Here is a 20,582-nt window from a genome sequence, read left to right on the forward strand (position 1 = left end):
GTTCCATTATGGGCCTTAGATACATGAATTCATACAGTTAATAGTGCATCTCCCCAGTAATTTGGTTCATACAAATGATTATGTATTGTTTTGTCAAAGATCAAACAACTGCACTCTGATGGAAGCACTGCTGTTAAGAAAGGCAGAAAGATAAAGATGTTACTGTCCCATTAGAAATTAATACGTAACATTGACTGAGGTAAAACCAAAATCCTGTTCAATAAAAAAAAAAGTCGTAGCGCTCATTATACATCCCTCACTTCTTTCTCCTCCTTCAGGGAGCCATTCTCACCACCATGCTGGTGTCCAGAAACTTCTCAGGTGGGTGTGCCCTTCGCCCTCCGCCTCCCACGCAGCACATGCAGAGGGAGAGGAGGAAGGAGAGTGGATAGAGTCCTCTGCACCTCTTTTAACCCCCTCACCACACACACACACACACACACACACTCCCACTCATTCTCAAAATAACAAGATGTTTTTGTGTGTGCACAGGAGTTTGCTTGCTTACAACATTAAACTGAACTGAAACATGAAGTTCCTTGGAGTCATGGTAGAAATAATGTATTGATGATAATGGATTATTATGAGTGAACTGCATTCTGATCTATGTCAGCAGGCTAAAATGTGATACTCTGTCATGTACCAGGTTATATGTGGGCGCCAGTTTTGTCCTTGTCCATGCTAATGAATCTCTCCCTGTGTGTTTGTGCGTGTGTGTGAGAATGTGTGTGTGTGTCCTTCTTTTCTGCTGCCCGTGGAGCGCTTGCATGTTTGAGAGATGGGAAACCTAGACTTTTATGAGTTTTTTTATGTTGGGGTGGTGTGGTGTGGTGTTATCAAAACAGGTGACTGCTAAGATTCTGTGTTTTTAATCTCAGTCCGCTGAGAGTGACTTGTTTTCGTTGAAGCCTTGTTCTCAGCCCCTCAGTAATTGGTCAGTCGATGGCTAATGATTTCTACCTTGGGCCTAGGAAACCACAGGGTTGCACATCTTTGCTTTAGCCCATTTCTATCAAACCGTGTGATGTATCTGGGCTGTAGCCTGCACACCCTGTTGCTTTCTAGGCCCATGGTTGAACAGCGTGAGATAGACCTGCCTAATTTGCATAGCCCCTCCCAACTGTAGCATTTCTGTCCAATAGTGGGCCGGCAGCATACCAACTCTGCTGCTGCCGCCTCCTCCACGGCCTCACTGGCTCAGGAAGGTACGTCCCAGAGACACGCCCATCCACTTCCTCTCCACACACACAGATACTTCTTTGGTTCATAGTACAGGGTGGGCCCTCATTACCACCCCCAGACTCCTGCATGCAACCTCTGCCAGCATCATCATCAACATTCTCACACAAATGCATGCATACTCGCACAAATTTTGTCCGTTTAAGTTATTCTGGATGTGTGTTGTCTTGGCTGTAATGCAAAGACATCACATTTTATGCAGACAGTCATCAACATCAGCATCACTTAATGGTAATCGATTTAGTTCAACCTGCACTTGAAAGTACTTTTTACGTTTACACCTCACCACCACTCAGACTCGACCTTGTAACCCCCATTTCATCTCCAAAATTAGTCATGTCGTCACTTCTAGCAAGCTCCATCCTGACTTCCAGCTGACCCCATGCACCCCTGTGCTCTCCCCTAGCCGGGGCTGTGAGGATGGGCACAGGGTGGGCTGGGGCAAGGGATGAGGAGGGGCATGTATCCTGGGGGCGGGAACTGACACTGCAGGGGGCCGGCAAGAGCTGGGTTGGCGTGCTGCCATCGTCAGACCTGGGTCTGGTGGGAGGGGAAAGGCGGATGTTGAGGAGCTGGGGGAGAGACTGAGACGGAGGATGGGAGTGCTGCCTTTGGTGCTGCTGCCGGAGCCAACTGTTGAAACCATCACTGCTGTGCAGCCTTCCTGTTGAATCCCTTGAGGTTAAAGGCATCCCATGTCTCATCTACTCCTCCTGAGGTCTGTTTAAGTACTTTCAAAGAAGTCTCCGTGCCTCCTCGAAGGAATGCCGCAAGCCAGCGTGGCAGCAGCTCTGCTGCCGCGTTTGTCAAATACAAGGTGACACATTCCATCACTTATTTCACTGTGAACGGAGGAATGGACTCGTCTTGAAAGTACTAAAATCAGGCTCAGCTCTCAATCTGCAGGGTGGGGACGGGTGGTGAAGGTCGGCGATTCCGATGGTGGCTCCATGGATTGAGTACATTAGAAACACTGTAGAGCAGACGGGATTCTCTGTCGCCTTTTCAGACGGGAGAATCTTCTTTGCCCTGCAGTGTACGTAAATCTCCTCTTAGGTAACTAGGATCTGTGTGTAGGCAGGATAAAGGTAAAATGTGAAAGGGGAGACGACCTCAGTGGTTTCTTCCGCAGTGTGTGATTGGTGCGCTGAGAATCAGGGTGTTTGTGGTGGTTTGACTGTCAGCTAGAGCCCTCCAAATGCGGGCTTCCTCAGTGAAACTGGACCAAGTTGCCTGTTTGTAAGTTTTTTGTGAATATCATATTTGACATCATCACTTCAAACTGGACTCTTCAGCTCTCCTCCTTTTTTTTTTTTAAATTGTCCAGCTGTTTTTTTGTTTGTTTTGTTTGTTTGTGTTTTGGTCCACTGATGATGTCACTCATCACCACAAAATCCTGGCACTTTCTTTTCTTTTTTTTTTTTTTTTTTAAACTATAACTGCTTCCCTGCACTTTCCTAAAGAGTATGGCTGAGGCAAGGCTTGGCAGTTTGCTCATGATGTTACCTTTTAACGACATTATAGCAAAATGTGACAGAAGAGTGCGATTGAAGCATTCCTGTATGTTTCTAGAAAGGTGTTTGCCTTGCTGCCTTTCGCATGTGGGTGTCCTGTGTGGTTTTATCCTATAAAATGTTCTGAGGAGATACACCTTCAGTTGCTTTCTAACACATCCCTCCCTGATCATCACTGAGCTGGCATATGGTTTGAGCAATGCAGCCCTCCCTGCTGTGGGTCATCTTGACTTTACCCATCCTGTCACGTGACGGTGATGATCAGCCTATTGAATGGAGCAGGGAAGGTCGTGTTGAGAGAGCATATGAACGTGGTGGTCCCACGCTGTCACTCTTAGCGCCCTCATGGCTGTTTGGTTGAAGATTTAGCTGAATGAAGAGCAGATGTTTGCACTCTGAACAATCAGTTCTCCCTTCCCAGGTTTTGGAATGACAACATTTTTTTTAATTTTAATATCTATTCCTTTGGATGCTGCATGGCCAGGCCAAGTTAGAAGCTGCATATCAACGCAACAGCCGAGATTAAGGAGCATGAGTTGTCTCTTGATATTGTTTGCTGCTGTAAATGCTGTGCCCCTTATTTCTACTCTCTTATACTGAAATACAAAGCCATCTCTTTCAACCCTTCCCTCTCTCCCCCTCTTTCCCTCTCCCATTTCTTATTGGAAGGTAAGAAACACAAGATAAGATTTTTGGAACATGTGTGTCAGTAGAAAATGAGAGAAAAGGAAGCAACAGACAGTTGAGAGCTTTAGCCTGAGAGGAAAAGTGACTGGGGCCCTTAAAGGAAATCAATGATTTACATTAACCTAGCCCATCGCCGTCAGTCCTGGCGGCAGTTTGAGTCTGACCATCACTCTCTTTTTAGATCTGCTGGGGTCTTCCAGACAGGAAATGGACTGAGGAAGTTTACTTTGCTCTCAGGTTTCTCTTTTATCCCCAGATGGCAATGAATGGATTATGATGTGAATGGGTTTTGCAGAGTGTAGCAACCTGTACAGCCAAGAAAAAAAAAAATGCCCAGAAATCCGTTAAATGCATCTTATTCTTTAGCAACATTCTAGGCTTACTTTGTCACAAAGGCTCAGGTATTGGGGTTTCACAGATAAATTGTAGATCCAGGGTTTTGCTCATGTTGTGGGTTTTTAAAAAGAACTGTGTGGATTGGAAGGGATGCTGTCGTCAACAGTAAAACTCAGTTATCTACCTGTTTCTCTCCCTTTCTATCCTCCTGGTTTTTTTTTTTTTTTTTTTTTTTACAGCATGCAAAAGTTTACTCAACAAGAAGTCAGACTCTGCTAAGGTAAGGTTGTCTCGTCGCCTCTCTGCCCTCTTTTGTTCTTCTTCATCTTGTCCTGTCTCCCCTCTATCAGCTGACCCCCTTTTTTCTACCTTCTGTTCTTTCTCTGTGCCTCTCACTGTCTCTCTCGACTCTCTCGCTTTCTTTTTTTTGCAATATCTTTTTCGTACCTTAATGACGTTTGCTTTTTCCCCCCTCCCAAGGTTTTTCCAGAGTTTTGTTTTTTTTTAGCTCAAATTTCCCATCCATTTCTATAGAGCACTGCACTTTACCTCAAGGCTTCTCGTCCTTCTGTGGCCTGTTTTTAGATCCCTAAATTCCTGTAGTCTCATCTGCAAGTTTGAAAAACTCCTGTTTTAATTGAGGTTTTGTTTTTTTTGTTTTTTACAGTTCCAGTCATATTCTTGTGCGTAATTGTCAGTCAGTTCTTTTTCCTGTATTGGTTTCATTCTTTCACCTTCAGTGGGTCTCAGTCAGATGTTTGCTGCTCCCTTTTCCGAGCAGTCTCCATCATACTCTGCTACTATTAAGCATCTCTCTCCCCTCCCCTCCCCTCCTCGTGCCTCCTGCCTCCCTCTCTTTCCTCCTCTGCCCCAGGGGTCTCTCTGTGCAGTTAAGTGGCGGAGGCATAGAGGGTTAGTGAGGCAGTAAAAAGGATGATCTAGAGGCCATTCTGTGGCACTCACCCTCTCATTTACCCTGTTAGCTCTCAGCAGCCCGGGAGCCTCGAACAACATTAGCCCCATTCCCTAAATAAAAGGCGTATAATTCTAATGCATCTTTGTGTGTATTTGTGCGTGTGTAACATTTGTGTTCACTTTGAGTGTTTGCGTTCTCGTCCCAGCCTTCTACCAACAACAGTAAGAACAGTATAGTGAGCGCCATCAATGCCCTGAAAGACACCAACATGGCAACCAACGCCCAGATGGTACAGTAGGCCGCCGCAGTGTTGGTTCCAACCTCCTAACCCCCACCCACCCACCCACCCAATAGTTTCATAGTTGCCAGTTGTGCCTCATCCTCCATTGTCATAGTCGCTGCTTGTCATCCTTCATCTATCATCCCGGAGGTGTTGCACTGTGACATTCCCTGTCCCGGCATTACGCACCCCCACCCCACTCCAAACTCTCAAGGTGCACATGTGTTCCTGAATTGTAAATCAAGCAGATAAGACACTTTTGGGAAATTATTATAAAAGCTCGTCATTACCTTCAATCTCAGGCTGCACATGTGCACCTTTTAGATTTCTAAGGAACATGACCTTATCTTCAGGATTATGTGCCTCTAAAGTGGCGGCACAGAGAACTGTAGAGTCCTGGTTTAGGGAGCTACAGCTGCTGATGTCGAAGTCGAATTTAGTCTTATCATGTAAGGAATTCTGTGTTGTTCTCTATATATAACCCTTCCCTCCCATGATTAACCAGCTTTCCTTTAACTTTCTCACTAAAGTCAACACGGCCTTGTAACCATCCATCCTAACATCTTTACTTTTTTTTTGTTTTTCACTCCATCCAACCATCATCTCCACCAACTCTAACTCTAACTTGCCATCATTAACAACCCCATTGACATCCTTATCATACTGCCAAACCTTTATCATCATGCTAGCATGCTGTGGTTTTAAGATTTTTTTACTAGCATGCATTACATGTGACATCTTGTAGTGGAGTAGTTGGCAGTGCTTCTCAACGGGTGGTGCGGGACCCCAAAGTTGGCTATGGATAGGGTTGAGTGATAAGGTTAAAATCAGTATTAATAAGCATGGCTTTCACGTAATGGAAAATGAATGCAAAATCACAATTTAAATCAAATTTGTTAAAACATTGTCTAAAAATCTTTAGTAGCTACTCTTTATTGTGATTTCATTCATTTAGCTGCAAGGATTTTTAAAACAATAGTACAGTTAAAATCATGTCATCACAATATTATTCCCGTGACATTTGATCTGCAGAAAATTTGTCAGCACAAAACAATTATAGGCATTGTCATTTTTAAGCAAAAATGCTATCAATTCATTGGTTCCAGGTTATTAAATGTTAATGTTTACTGATTATCTTCTTTGACAGTAAAATAAATAATGAAAATAATCATTTATTTCAAACCTAAATTATAATATTGATTCACCTCTCAGCCCTCGCCTTGAAAGTAGGAACAGAGCTGTTGTGTTAGGTTGTGACAGCATAGCTGAGGTAAGATAAGGGGCCCAGTTTGAAGCCAGTTGAGAAGCACTGGTTCAGGATTAGGATGCATCTTACAAACTGTTCTGTTCTGCATCGCAGGAATCGCAGAGCACAGTGGTGCACAACCCTCCCGATGGAGTCAAGGTGAGATTTGCGTTTCGTCTGTATGAAAGGCAGAGCTTCATCCAGCTGTTCCATTCTCAGGCCTGTTGGACCAGATCCTGGCTTTTTTAATTTCAGTCTCTCTGTGTTCGTCTCTCTGCACTCCAGGGATCAACGGAGAGCAACGCCACCAACGATGAGGAGGAAATGAAAGGTAGGAAAGGTACTAGAGTGTTTTATTCCCTTTTTCCTGTTCTTATCCGCTCTCTCTCTTTCTCTGTCTCCCATCTAGTGAAGTGTGCGTATTTGACTGTAGTGACTGGCAGGTGTGCTGAGATACAACACGCGTCTCTCACACTCTTTGACTGTGTGCCCGTGGTATGTGTATGTGTGTATTTATCGTGTGTCCGGCTGCGTTTTGTGTGTGTGTTCTAGCGGACAGTTCGGCGCTGAGTCAGAGCAGCGCCACAGAGGAGATGCCCCCACTTCTGCCCTCACCTCAAAGCTCACCTGCCAGTAAGTTTATCCATGGCAACCAGAAGCTATACGGTTGCCCCTGGCAAGGACCTAACCTCCCCACCCACCCCCACTCCTCCCCCTTGGCTTTTTGTACCAGCAATGACGTCTTACATCTTTGAGCTCCCTCACTCTGATCCACCAAGCTTTTTGAGGGTTCCCACTGGTTTTGGAATATTGTTGATTTTTATGTCTGGTTTTTAAATTTCGTTGATTCTATCCAGGGAAATCCAGAAAATTCTAAAGCAGGACTCTGGGAACATCAGAAAATTTGATACTGATTGATATTGCTATTATTTAGTATAATTATAAGTATAATTCCGCTTTATTGCAACCTGGATCTTATTTTTGTAGTTTTGGACATTTGTAGTTTTATACCACCCACCACGGCCCTGCTCTTTATGTAACAGTACTTTGTTGTTTTTTCTACAGTTGTTATCTGAGCAACAAGTTCTAAAAGCAAAAGTACAGGATTTTTCACAGTTAGCTCGTTCATGACTGAAACTTTTCAAAGAAATATATGATGTAATATGATGATTTTAGATTTATTGAGAAACCATTATGACTTGCAATTTAATCATCACAACAAAGCTTTAAATACCTATACACTATAAGCTCGGTATCAAAATAAAATAGACACCCAAAAAAGGAAAAAAAAAAAAAAAGAACCAACACTAAAAAAAAGAGAGCCATAAACTCAATACCCAATCAATAAATCTCATATATGTCTTACTGTTGTTCCCAGATATCAGCACTTAGGTTAAGTGCAATGTTATCATACCTAATAGTCCAAAACTACAAAAGTCAGACCAGAGCTGTAATAAGCCAGAATATTTCTTTAACTGGGATCCATTACTAGAAAGCATTTTACAACTGGTTTTAAACACTAATTGCACACAGTTATTTCCTGTTGTGTATGTCCATTACAGTGTACATTGTGCGCTCACCTATTAAGAGCAAGACTACACCTTAACTGCCTCACTTCTCTGTGCTCATAACAAACTTTAAAAAAGCAGAAGGGACTAATTTTTCAGGTCGCACAGGCACTCTGGCCTAATTATGGAAAGTCGTAGTCATAAACTCGAGGAATTTTTTCATCGGGGCCACTGTGGGAACCCTGAAATTTGTACGTGAGTGTGTGCGTGCGTGCGTGTGTGTTTTTCTTGGTGATCACGGCATCTATCCCCTTGTCCTCCTAATGTGACAGCCCCAGCTGGAGGAAGCCTTGCTTACCTTGCAGCTGTGTGTCCTAAACCAGCATCCCAGTCAGACAAGGCGCTGGAACCATGCACACCATAGAGCATCGTGTTTCTCTTTGTCCTCACATTTTCTCCTCCATTCTCCCCTCCTCTAATGCCTTTATTCTCCGTCGTGTTCTTTAATCCTCTCTCTAATTTATTCTTCATTTCTCTCTTAATCACCATTCTTCGCTGCTTTCTTCTCATGTCCTCATATCTCCTCTCACAAATCTTCCTCCCCCTATTCTCTAATCTTTCATCTCGTCTCTTGACCTCTTGTCCTCGTCCTGCTGCTCTCGTCAGACACACCTGCACTGAAGAACAGTCTGATCTCTTTTCCTCTCTACTTCTTCCATTCCCGCCTTCCTTCCTGAACATACTTAGTTCCCCCACAGGCATAACATGAGCTAATAACCAACAATGGCTTCAGTACTTTCACTGCTGGGTGCCGCAGTTCATCAGAGGAGGCTTTGTTAATGTATATGAGCATTAAGCGTAGAGTAGATGTGAGCAGAGCAGGCAGTTAAATGACTTCCACATCACACAGCATCAAGATCAGAGCTGCGCTGATCTCGCTTCCAGCTGCCATCCTGTCCTCATGTTACCCATCTGCATGTCTGCCATAAACCCACGCTGCCTCTGAGTGATGTTTATTTCTCAGTCATTTCACTGAAAACTAACCCACGTAAACTTTGTTGTTCGCTTTTGTCACTTTTGCCACTTGTTTAACTGCATGAGCTGTGGGTGGGTGCATGTTTGTGTGTGTGTGTGTGTGTGTGTGTGTGTGTGTGTGTGTGGACGATCACGTGCACCTTCCTGCCTTCTTTTCATCCATCCATGTTGTTTGTGTTTGTTGACCATCCGTTGTGTGTTTCAGTTCCACCGCATGACGTAAAGCGCATGGCATGGAACAGCACAGGCAACAGCTCCTGCCCCGAGTCTGAGCTCTCACAGTCCTCCATGCCCGCCGCTCCACTAGGGAGCAACACTGTCGCTGCTAAAAGCAACACTAAGCAGAGTAAGAACACATCTGAACTAACTGACTTCAGCTTTCCCCGCTCCTCTACTCACTCACGAGCTGGTCGCACACTAAAACCTCACCTCATATCTGAAATGGCGGTTTTCTCAGGAAAGAAGAGAGCAGGCAGTAAATGACGTCCGTCTTAACGAGTGGCTTCTCCTGTTCTAAGTCTTAAAGGTGTCGTGAACTGAAGGAGATCACCCCACGTGTGTCACACAGTTGGCTGGATACATGTTCAGTTCTCGAAGCAGTTCATTTACATTGGCAGCAAGAGGCGAACTAGCTTTCGGTCGTATGTTGTGGTCTTCCTCAGTGGATAGAGCTCGGTCAAAGTATGGAGCTACTTCAGTCGTTAATGTCAGTCACATGATAACAGGTGGTCAAAACACAAGATGAGGTTGAAATCTATGGATATAACTACTGAGCGGAGCTTGATCTAAACTAAGCCTATGGTGTGTACAAGCAGAATTTTTTGTTTTTGATTTGGAGGCAGCGTGTGCTCACACAACGACAGTGTAGTGTTAAGTCAGTTTCTGTGTTGGACAGAAGGCGAGAAGCAGAGCGACAACAGACAGCGACGAGGTCGAGATGCAGTGAGGAAGCAGCTTTGGACCGACTGATGAGGTTAAAGAGGAGCGTCGAGCTGTAGCCTGAGGGAAGGCAGGAGCTGAAGCGATGAGAGAAAATGTCATCAAGCAAAGCCGCCACGTAGTTAATTGTTGTCTCACCCTCTGACTGGATTCTCATCGTTCACCATCTCTCTGTCTCTGTCTCTTTCTCGTTCATTCGGTAGCTCGTAAACAGGAGATTATCAAGATAACGGAGCAGCTGATTGAAGCGATCAACAATGGAGATTTCGATGCCTACACGTGAGTACAACTGCATTTTTACACTGATTTTTTTTTTTCCGTTTCGTTCAATCTTCGTTTCTCTGTCTCCCACTCTTTCGTTTTCTCACCCACCTCCTTTTCTTTCTCAGGAGGATTTGTGATCCAGGACTCACCTCCTTTGAACCCGAGGCCCTGGGGAATCTGGTTGAGGGCATGGACTTCCACAAGTTCTACTTTGAAAACTGTGAGCCTCCGCTCGCACAGAGACAATTCATCTGTTTGTTTTAATCTGAAATGTCTGAATTGTCAGAAGGTTGTGAAAATGCTTGTTTTGTCCTCTAAGCAATTAATGGGTGTTTCAAATTTCAGCTTTCATATGATGTGCAGCAGTTTCTCTGAATGCTTTCTGCCAATCCAGTGTCTGAAGTTTTCACACCAAAAAAAAAAAGAATCATGGCTGTGATTTGTTTTTCTCTCATTTGACTTGAGCAGCAATGGATACATTTTTAAGCTGATACCTGTTTTACTTCTAATAATAATAGATTATTTAGATTTTAGATACTTCATTCACATAACACACCTCAACCTACAGAAAAGAAGCAGCGAAATTGCTAAACCCCCCAAATCACCTGTTTTATGTCGCACAGTACTGATGACTGAATTGCTGCCTGTGTCTCTGTTTATTTGATCCAGTGCTGAGCAAGAACAGCAAGCCCGTGCACACCACCCTGCTCAACCCGCACGTGCACCTGATCGGCGAGGATGCGGCGTGCATCGCCTACATCCGGCTCACACAGTTTGTGGACTCCACGGGCCACCCTCGTTCCAGCCAATCGGAGGAGACCAGGGTGTGGCATCGTCGCGATGGCAAGTGGCTCAATGTTCACTTCCACTGCTCAGGAGCGCCTGCTGCACCACTACAGTGATCAGGTATTCAGCTCACGCACACGTACAGTTTCACACAAATGGGAAAAGCAGCTAATGTTAATGCTTCTAAATTAAAAATGGAGAAGTTTCCTTGTGTAAAAAAAAAAAAAAAAAAAAAGTAACTGTGGCAGAAACTCAGATCAGACTGGGCTGAAAGAAACACAGCACACACCACTTTTCTCCAGGATTGCCTAAGAGAAGTATCTTTTAGCCAGCCACGGTAGCCACTATTGAACTGTCTTGCCAAAAAACTAATTTGTCCCCCATACCCCCCCCTCATACCCCCCCCCCCCCCCCCCCCCCCTCATACCCCCCGTCCCCCACCACACACAGTGGTCCTGAGCCTCCAGTCTACTGGAGTGTGTGTTTTGGGGGGCAGTTTTTTTCAGCAAGCGTGTTTAAGAGGCACGTCCTCTGCGTGGATTGGCTAGTGCCAGGAGCCCGGCCGGGCGAGATCGCATCCCTCTCCACGATACCAACCAATCCTGTCCCTCCTTTGACCTGCTGGGGGCCGGCTGAACACAAGACACCGCCCCCATGGGATGATGCATGCATCTGGCGCCTGATTGGAGGGCGCGTCTTTGCCCTCTATCCCTCCCCTGGCAGCCATCTTTTTTCTGCCCGCGCGAGATGAGACGTCCTGGGGGAGGAGAGGATTTACAGTTGAACTTGTGACAGTTTATGAGTATGAGTTATGAATATACTGTGTAAATTATGACTAGATGTACCAGAAACCACCAAAACCCAACCAAGCATTTATATTCACTATCTAATAAGGGAGGAACAGAGAGGAGTGTGAAGTTAGCAGCTGAGATTTTGGACACATTTTTGGCATTCTGGGGTTTACCGGGTAGAAAGTGTTGCACTCGTTACCCGGACGTTGATGTAAAGATGTAGGGAGATTTTCCCCAACTGAATTATAGAGGGAAAGAAATCAAGTCGGCTCAGTCAGAGAACGTGATGGCGAGAGAAACTTGATATCAAAAAACATGAAGCACCAAAGTGTAGAACTTTAGGCTTTTTATGTGTTTATGTGTTTTCGTTTGTGTGCTTGTTTTCCGACACAATGGAAAATTGTGTTGTCGTGGGACGGGTTTCTGAGTTGAGGTTACGTGTTCTGTTGTGTTTTTAGCGTCCTGTTCCCTTTGCGTTCCTGTGAATAAGCGGAGCCTTTTTTCGTTGGGTTTTTTTTTTTTTTTTTTTTTTTTGTTTCCGTTTTTTTTATTTGTCTGACGGATCCTACATTCGAGGCTCCTTTTATAAAACAGCTGAGTTTTTAAAAAAGAGGGATTTTACTGTGCAAGTTCAAAGCTAACCTGCGCGTGCTAACACGTTCTGTTGTGTCTGTATGCATTGGAGGGAGAGAGTGGGCCGGTAAAGGCGTCTGCGTTTTGCATGTTTGCCCGCCGCCTCTCCCTCATTCACCCCTTCCTGCTCCCTCTCCCTTTTCCTCTCTCTTCAACCATTCCCTCTTTTAACCTTCCCTCCAACTCCTTATCTCTGCTTTCTGCAAGGGCCTGGTTTGTTTATAATCACTGTGTAAATACAGTGTGTGTATAGATATATGTAGAAAAGTGTAATATATGTACATGTATCTAAGAGACACTCATCCTGTGTATCTGGGTATAGGCACCACCCCATGACCTCTGTGACCACCGATCTAGTTTAGGAGGAACATTTTCCTCACAGATTTCAATTTGTTGTAACTCTCCTCCTTTAAATACTTCCTTAAGATATTGGTAGCTCTCGATTATTCACAACAAACATGGATACACACACTCGTGTAGGCTACTGGCTCTAGTCCCATGGCCGTAAGACTGTTTTTGGAGATGGGGAACATAAGAAATAACAGCTTGAAAATAGTTTGACCCGAACAACTATGAGTTTTTAAACATGAAAACCTTCATCATAGTTTCCTTAACTCCTGATCCCACAATGCTGTGAGCCGTCTCTTCATATCATATGCACACACACACACACGCCTGGTGTTGTGTTTAGGCTTTGTAACATATCCGCAGCACTACTGTGTGACCACAGCACCACCCTTGCTGTGCTGCTTAATTGTCTCCATCCATCCGCAGCAGTCGTATCCCCCGCCCCGCCCCGCTCCGATATCTCCCCCACCCCCACCCCGGTGTACCGACAAGTCCCTGCTCTTGAGATGTTTAGTTGTACCTCTCTCTGTTGTTTCTCTGTTCCTGTGTTACTGGTTTGAGTTTTTTTGTTGTCGTCGCTGTTGCTGTTAACTTTGTCGTTTGGTAATTTGCCGATCTGCCAAGCTGGAGTTCTGCACTCTCCCTCGCACACAGAAAAAACAAAAAAAAAAAGAAAAGGGAAAAATGGAGAAAGAAATACAACACAAAATTACAGATTTAATGATCATAGATTGATCAGGACTAAATTATTTATTAATGTAATCTGCCCTTGGTGGTTTTAAATCGTGCCTGCTCAATGGAGAGGAGTTTTGAAAGCCAGAGAGAGAGATAGAGAGAGAGAGAGTTGGTGTGGATGTGCAGGTTTTTGTGACCTACACTGTTGAACCAGAGCGGGAGACCTAGTTATATGCATGTTTCAGTTACGCATTTCTACCATGTACCTACCTGAATAAGGATGGAGCCTAGTGTTAATATATGATATTTGCATCTTTTGAAATAAGAATTTCCTCCATCCAGAATGTTGAATAGGTGACATGAAAACTATTTAAACAAAAAAAAAAGAGCAAAAAAAAAAAAAAAAAAGCAAAATTTTTAAAAAAAGGATTCAGGAGCCGTAGCTTGGTATGAGGCCCTCGATGTTAGCGTTTTCCCTGCGTTGTAATGATATACTATTGGGCTGCGCTTTCTCCCCCAGCCTTCACGTGGATGCTGGAGTTTTTTTGCATGATCATGATGTACAATGAAATACAACCATGAATTGACGACTATCAAGTGTTTGTCTGAGTGTTAGTTGGTCTTCATCATAGCTTTGTTATTCTTCAAACTTGGATCTTGAAAGTATTTAATAAAAATACTATTTCAGCACTGGTTTGTCTCCCTGGACTCGTTTCATTTCTGAAGGACTGCCGCCACGCCTCTCCACATCTGATTTAGTTTTTGTCGTCACATGGAAACATTTTTGTCCCTTCTCCAGCAAATATCTTTTTGGAAAGGCATCTATTCCGTGGAAATGTGCTTCATCCATCCCCAGACCGAACAACCTGTCAAAACAGTTTTTGTGTTTACCTTTGGTGCTTTTTAACACCATGGTTTCTGGATAAATGGTCTTTCATACTTGTCTGGTGTGCCACATACCTAATAATAATTTTATTTATTTATTTAATTTTTTTGGGCCTGATCGCTGTGAATTTTTGACTTTCTGAGCCGGGTTTTGTGAGAGCTTTTCATCAGCAGAGTCTCACCCTGAAATCACCAAATTTGGTGCTAATAAAGTGAGAAATGCAAGACATGTTACAGATTATGTAACACTGCAACATTGATTAGTCATGCTGAATATCTGCTCACATAGCCTCTTGTCCAATTTTAGGAAAGGAAACTAGTTTGTCTTCGGTGACATTTGGCACTAAGACGCAGGCTGTTAAAGGAAGAAGTTTAAATAAACCGGCTCTAGATCCTTCCACAATAAAACCACAACATGGTTCTGTGGTTGGCCACCCAGCACCACAGCTGGCATAATATTTTCCCTCCATACTTATCTGTCATCACATAACAAAGTCAGATTAAGCCCTGGATAACACTGGATCGCCTCCAGGTCATTAACATACACATAGGATAAAACCATCACTGCTGTCCATTCAACAGCTCATTGTTCTGTCTCACCACTTCAGCCTTTACACTTCCAGTGCTCTTATTTTAGCTGTGCTAAACAGTGAAGTGTTGAGTAATGTTGCAGCCTTATTTAAAAAGGTTTTGTGGTGTTATTTATGATGGTCCCAGATATTTTAAGGATTGTGTGTGTGTGTGTGTCCCTGGGATGTAGGACAGCTCCCCCTGGTTCCCCTGCTTTCTGTGTGATTAATGAGGAGAGCTCAGCAGTTGGTTAACTTCGACGCTCGCATTCACTTTCTCAAAGACACAAAAAAATGGGAGAAACTCTTGAGGGAATGTGTCTTGCTCTCTCTCACCTTCGACTCCATAGTGTCAATAAAATTAGGAATAAAGCTGACCCAGAACGAGACTCTTGAATCTAAATTACTTTTGACTTTGCTGAGGTCTTTAAGGACAAGTTACCTGTTTTTCCTCTCAAAGCAAATGTTTCTAATCATTTATAATCATGCATGACTTTACTAAGCCTTTTTTGTTCAGTGTGACCCTCAAAAACAATTGAGACATACTTTTAGAAAACAAGACTCAGTAAATTTGGACTTTTTAAACATTTATTTATAACAAAAGTCTTCACAAACCATGCTTCATGGTGGTTGATGAAAACATGATGAAACCATTCCCTTTGCTGCATGGTTTTCTAACCTCTTTAACAATAGAACATACAAACCTGCCCAAGAAACCTGAGAGGTTCCTGTTCTAGAGACAGGCCCAACTTCCCCATAAAGTGTATAAAGTAACTGTACTTCATATAATTACAAATAATGGAAAACTGCTTTTCTTTGAAACAGGCTCTGAGCATCACACATCACATATTTTAATTCCATAATGTGGATAAGTTATGTTGATAAACCTTAAACCAATTTGTTTACAGTTGAATGCCTCACAATTGTGAGAGTTTCAAGTCATCATACCAGTGTTAGCAAAAAAAGAGGCAAGTGCTTGTGTCAAAGGGAAGACGAACAGTGTCGTGGTTTGAGTGAGAACTGAAAGCAAAACTGCAAAGGATATCACAGCAGGGCTACTGAAGTGAGAAGCGGCTTTAGAGTTAGTTCCACAAAGAGCTAAGTTATTATTATATTTTCAGCTGTATTCTGTATTTTTCTTATTGTCATCATGAAATCCATGAAAAGATTAACACCGAGGATGATTTAATCCTGTTAGCAAGTATTGTTGGTGCCTGATGTAGCTTTTTCTGAGTATAAATGAAACCATAGTGTTGCACTGGATGATTATGACCATGGCCACTGTTGTTTCAATCAATCCCACATGCACTATCCTGCTGCCATAAATAAGTCCTAGCATGTGATAATGTGCGGCTGAAAATAGTCCCCATCAAAAGCACTATTTATTCCTTTTTAAGGAACGTATGTTAGAAATCTGCTCTGTCCACTGCAGTTGTTAGCATCCTTGTTAGTGTTCTGTTGGAACAAATTCAAGATCAACAGTTTGAGAGTATTGAGAGGGAAACTAACACATTTATGGTTTTGTTGTTTTTGTGGGACTCGTTGACAATAAAGACAAAGAATGTCATCAGACGCAAAGTCCTCTGAAAGTGTGGGTCGAGCTTCTCAGTAGAAGTGTAGTCGATGAATGAACAGATACGAGACTTGGTGTCGGTATCGTAAAAGGAAACCTGTCCCTCCTCAAAATCCACAAACACCCCCACCTTCTTCAGCTTCCATGGGCAGAGGAACTCAGGTGGAGCAGCACTGGCTTTATGACCATCTCCCAGTTCATTCGGCCAGTATACTTGTTCGGTTGATATTAGAAATCACTTATTCCTGTCTACAGACTCTAACATCTCCAGTGACTGATTTGTTCTTCTTCTTTGTGGTTGAAAGGCCTCTTTTGTGCCAACTGCACTTCCCATCATCGGAGAGTGAGATCACAACGTGTGGTATCAGGGTCCAGAGTTACATCCACAGCATGTCGCCAAATCCACTTCATCCTCTCATCTGGGAACTTTTCCTCTTTTTAGTTGAACTCAAAGTTCTCAGTGTCCTTGAGTTCTTCTGCTCATGTTCTGCTCGTACTGGCTAATCTGGATGTTGAGCTCTTGCTGATCCTTCACGTGTGGACGGCTGGAGGGAGATGACGATCTCAGGAGGACATGGAAATGGTCGTTGATGTGTGAGAGCTGCTCCAGCTCTGTGCATCTTGGCTGTAGTGCCCTAATTTCTTGCTCAAGAGCTGTAATGACGCCTTCCGCTCTCCTCTCCATTTCCCTCTGCTTCTTCTTAATCACCCAAATGAGCTCTGATTGGCTCCGCTCAATCAAGACCACGAGAGCGGCGAACACCTGCACGCTGTCCAATATGTCCTATTGGGCGTCCTTCTTGCTGAGCTTCACCAAGCATTTGACCTCCTGGATGTTCTGCAGTTTCTCCTGGATCATCTGTCACACTTGGAGATCTGTCTCTCTGAGTCTTTAACTCGTCACACTCTACCTCTCAGAGGACAGTGTCGTCAGTTTAGTGGTGTTTGCTGGTACAGAACTGGCAAAGACATGCTTTATCTGTCCTGCAGAACATGTCCAGAAGAACGTCGTGTTTCTTGCACGTTCTCATCTCAGGGTTGAGCAGAGTGTGTCTCTTCAGGCCTGCGGCTCTGTTGTCCCCAGTTATCCTCATAATACAGGCCTTGCAGAAGTTGTGGCCACAGGTGATGGACACAGGTTCAGTGAAGACCTTCAGGCAGACTGAGCACTGAAACTGTTCTTCACACAGCAGACTGCGACAGGAAGCCATGCCTGCAACGTTACGTAAACCACAACGTTACTTCCTGGAAAATATATCAGGTTTTTGTTTTTCATCTTTCAAACCAATATGAGAGCTTGTGTTTTCTTTCCTCTAATACTGTAGCACATTGAATAAGCCAGATTATTTTAGGAGTAACTCGATTTTTGTCATTGGACTTTGGGTTGAGGGTGTGCAGACAAACTTAATATATATCATCATACTGAAGGACTGCAAACAGTGCCCACAGATATCTTACATCTGCTCATCTGAGGGTGTGAGTGCAGCCCAAACAGGTGCTCTGCACACTTAAATTAATGAATGACGCAGCAATTCTCCCTGTTCAAATGTCGTTATGTTTATTTTTAGTTTATCATCTTAACTCTGAAGATCACGTTCTCTCTCCCTCTTTGCTGAAAAAAAGAGGAGTGGCTCCTCTTGGCTCCCGTTCATGGAGCCTTTTAATGAATGATTCACATTTTTGCCATTTAACATAACAAACGTGACTCTATTTTACTGAATTTTCAAATGTTATTTGTCCAGAGCTGCTTTTCATTTAAGCAGTTTATGCCCTAACATCAATACTTTTTTTTAGTCCCGCAGCTGAAGCTCATCTCACATAAATCTTCGTTTTCAGTCAGATTTCTAAATATTCAACCATGTCCCAGAAGCTGACTCATTTATGCTTATTATAAATCCCTTTCTCTACAGTTTTGAATAAAATGTGCCAATCCACAGCAACAAGGGTGTCGTCTGATCCCAGCTTTTTTTTTTTCCGGAGAGAAACTCATTCAAACAAAAGAAAAGATTAACAGGGCTCATGGGTGACTGAGAGCAGCAGCTAAGCAGATTTACTTTTCAATTACTTGGAGGCAATAAATGTTTTATAAGCTATCTTTTCTTTTTCTTTTTCCTAATTTATAGAATCCATGTATTTGAGTGTGGAAAATGGCATATTATTTCCTGCAGGGCTTTAATGTGTTTTTTTTAAATTATTATTTTATCAAATACATTCCTAACCCATACTATGAGAAAGAACAAAAAGGATTCTTCAAGTGTTTGCTGATCTCCTCCTACTAATCTGTCTGAACGGGCTCCTCCAGACATGAACGTCATCTTCATACTGAATCCAAATGTGCAAAGTGTGTATACAAACTCCAGCTTACCCTTTGCATATTGCATAATCACCATTATTTAGCATCTTTTGCATTAACAAACTGAGGCTTAGAGGAAAAAAGAGTTGATTAAAGCCTATTACTGAACAACAAGACAACAGAGAAGAGAGACCACACCACTACTGAAGACTTTTTCTCACCAGGTATATGTTTTAATACTCAATCATGATTTGGCACATTACACTGAGGAGCAGCTGATGGGTTTAACACAGGTAAAATAGGCCTACATCTTAAACACTTTGCTCCCTCACCATCCAGCCATAGACACACAGTATTTACATTAACCTACAGGACCTGCTTGGTAAAACATCAAGTCTCGGGAAGGAAGAAGCAGTGATAGGCTTGAGTTTATGTACAGGATCATAACAGGCGTCGGACAGGTCCATGTTGGAGAAACAGCAGTTGCAGGTTACAAGATGCTTCACGACACAGTGGTTCACTTTACATCAAAGCACAAGTCAAGTCCGTACACTTATAGCAAGAGTATAAAAAGAACCATCAGGGCCTCGTTATCCAACGACTGGTGGCCCTGTGAAAATAGAGCAATGTCGCCATCTTCTGGTTACATCACACATCTGCTCAGCGAACAACAGAACAGACAACATTTAACTTCAACAGCTCGGCTATCTAAGTCAGTCAAGAATGAATGCAGTACACATACTATCTAAACTCTGGAGTAGTAGCTATCTATCCGTCTATCTGCCTACCACTTTATCTATCTAGAGCCATTCGCTGGAATCAGTACAAAAAGATATTTTATGACCTGAAGGTCAGCTTCCAATGGCTTTGAAAGGAGAGAATTGTCCTGTACAATTTTAAAGGACCATACCAGTGTTTTTGCAAGTTTTATCCCCCTTAACTACAAATACAAAAAATTACATAGACTTGATATAACTGCTGACAAAACCATATTGTGGTGTTTTCCAGGCAACCACTGTTTCCTCTGCTTTCCCTGTCGAATAGAAATCAATTAGAAGACTCTTCAAACCTGCTTATTTGATTACATTATAAGCTTCTGATTCCCTTTTGTCAAGCATTTGCTTTAGAACACAACAGCACGGCTTTCAGAAGAGTCAGCAGCAGTATAAAGTGCACATCATTGGTAATTAATACACAAAAACGTGCTAAATCACTGGTATGGTCCCAGGTTGAATAGCTTAGTCATGGGTCTAAATGAACAACAGCACTTTCACCAGTAAAGGTATAAGACAACAGCCTGAAGAGAGGAGCCCTGTTTGAAAAAGCGACATCATCCACATCTGAATTTTCATCCAAACGTAACTCGGGACGAGCATCTCCTGCTGCAGGAGTTTGGGTTTTATCTACATTAGTAATCTTGGAGGGATAGTGATGATAAGCAGTTAGCCTTTATACTAGATGCTCTGATGGTTAGTCTGTTGATTTTTGTTACGAAACAGAAATCTTCTAACAGCTCACACAGAAGACACACATTAATAGGTGAATTTTAGCATAGATTCTTGTGTGACCATCTTTGAAATGTCCCCCGAATGTTTTGATGCTAATGCAATTGTCCTTAAAATACATGCCATGCTGATTTTTTTTTTCTTTTTGGATTTTCAGTATCAGTGAAAGGCCCTCATCAGCACGCTGTTAAATCTGCCAGGCTCTACCTAAACATTGCTGACCCATCGAGCATTGTTCTGGCTATAACTCACTCACATGTAAAGCACCACAAATCACCCACACACTCAGTCGTCCTGGCAGTTTGGGATGGTCTGCCCACACTGCTGACGATCGGCAACCGCAAACACTTGGGATTTAACAACACTGAGTTCAGATTTGAAATGAGCACACAGACGGCCATTTTTACTGACTTAAGTTTAGGGCATCTGTCTTTTCTTTTGTTAAGTTTCATCTTCCTTTAACCTTCCTCCTCCTCCTCCTCCTCCTCCTCCTCCTCCTCCTCCTCCTCCTCCTCAGGCGGTCACATGGCACAGATGGTAAGCCAATGGCACGGCCTCAA

General features: G+C 43.2%; 1 protein-coding gene across 16 annotated transcripts in view; it reads left to right on the forward strand.

The window, feature by feature from the left end:
• The window catches only part of LOC121200999 (calcium/calmodulin-dependent protein kinase type II subunit gamma-like), a 31,633-nt gene extending 17,743 nt beyond the window's left edge, over window positions 1–13,890 (forward strand). The window contains exons 12-23 of one of the 16 annotated variants that reach the window (XM_041066555.1): window positions 279–321; window positions 1,143–1,205; window positions 4,016–4,056; window positions 4,898–4,981; window positions 6,333–6,377; window positions 6,504–6,558; window positions 6,771–6,851; window positions 8,967–9,107; window positions 9,904–9,979; window positions 10,090–10,184; window positions 10,634–10,870; window positions 11,201–13,890. In XM_041066555.1, the coding sequence (XP_040922489.1) occupies window positions 279–321; window positions 1,143–1,205; window positions 4,016–4,056; window positions 4,898–4,981; window positions 6,333–6,377; window positions 6,504–6,558; window positions 6,771–6,851; window positions 8,967–9,107; window positions 9,904–9,979; window positions 10,090–10,184; window positions 10,634–10,866 (957 nt within the window). In that variant the 3' untranslated portion in view covers window positions 10,867–10,870; window positions 11,201–13,890. The remainder of the gene's footprint in view (window positions 1–278; window positions 322–1,142; window positions 1,206–4,015; window positions 4,057–4,897; window positions 4,982–6,332; window positions 6,378–6,503; window positions 6,559–6,770; window positions 6,852–8,966; window positions 9,108–9,903; window positions 9,980–10,089; window positions 10,185–10,633; window positions 10,871–11,200) is intronic. The other 15 variants (XM_041066556.1, XM_041066561.1, XM_041066563.1 and 12 more) reach the window with 15 other exon arrangements.
• The last annotated feature ends 6,692 nt before the right edge of the window (window positions 13,891–20,582 follow it).

Source organism: Toxotes jaculatrix, chromosome 21 (genome assembly GCF_017976425.1).
Source record: "Toxotes jaculatrix isolate fToxJac2 chromosome 21, fToxJac2.pri, whole genome shotgun sequence".
Taxonomy (NCBI): domain Eukaryota; kingdom Metazoa; phylum Chordata; class Actinopteri; family Toxotidae; genus Toxotes; species Toxotes jaculatrix.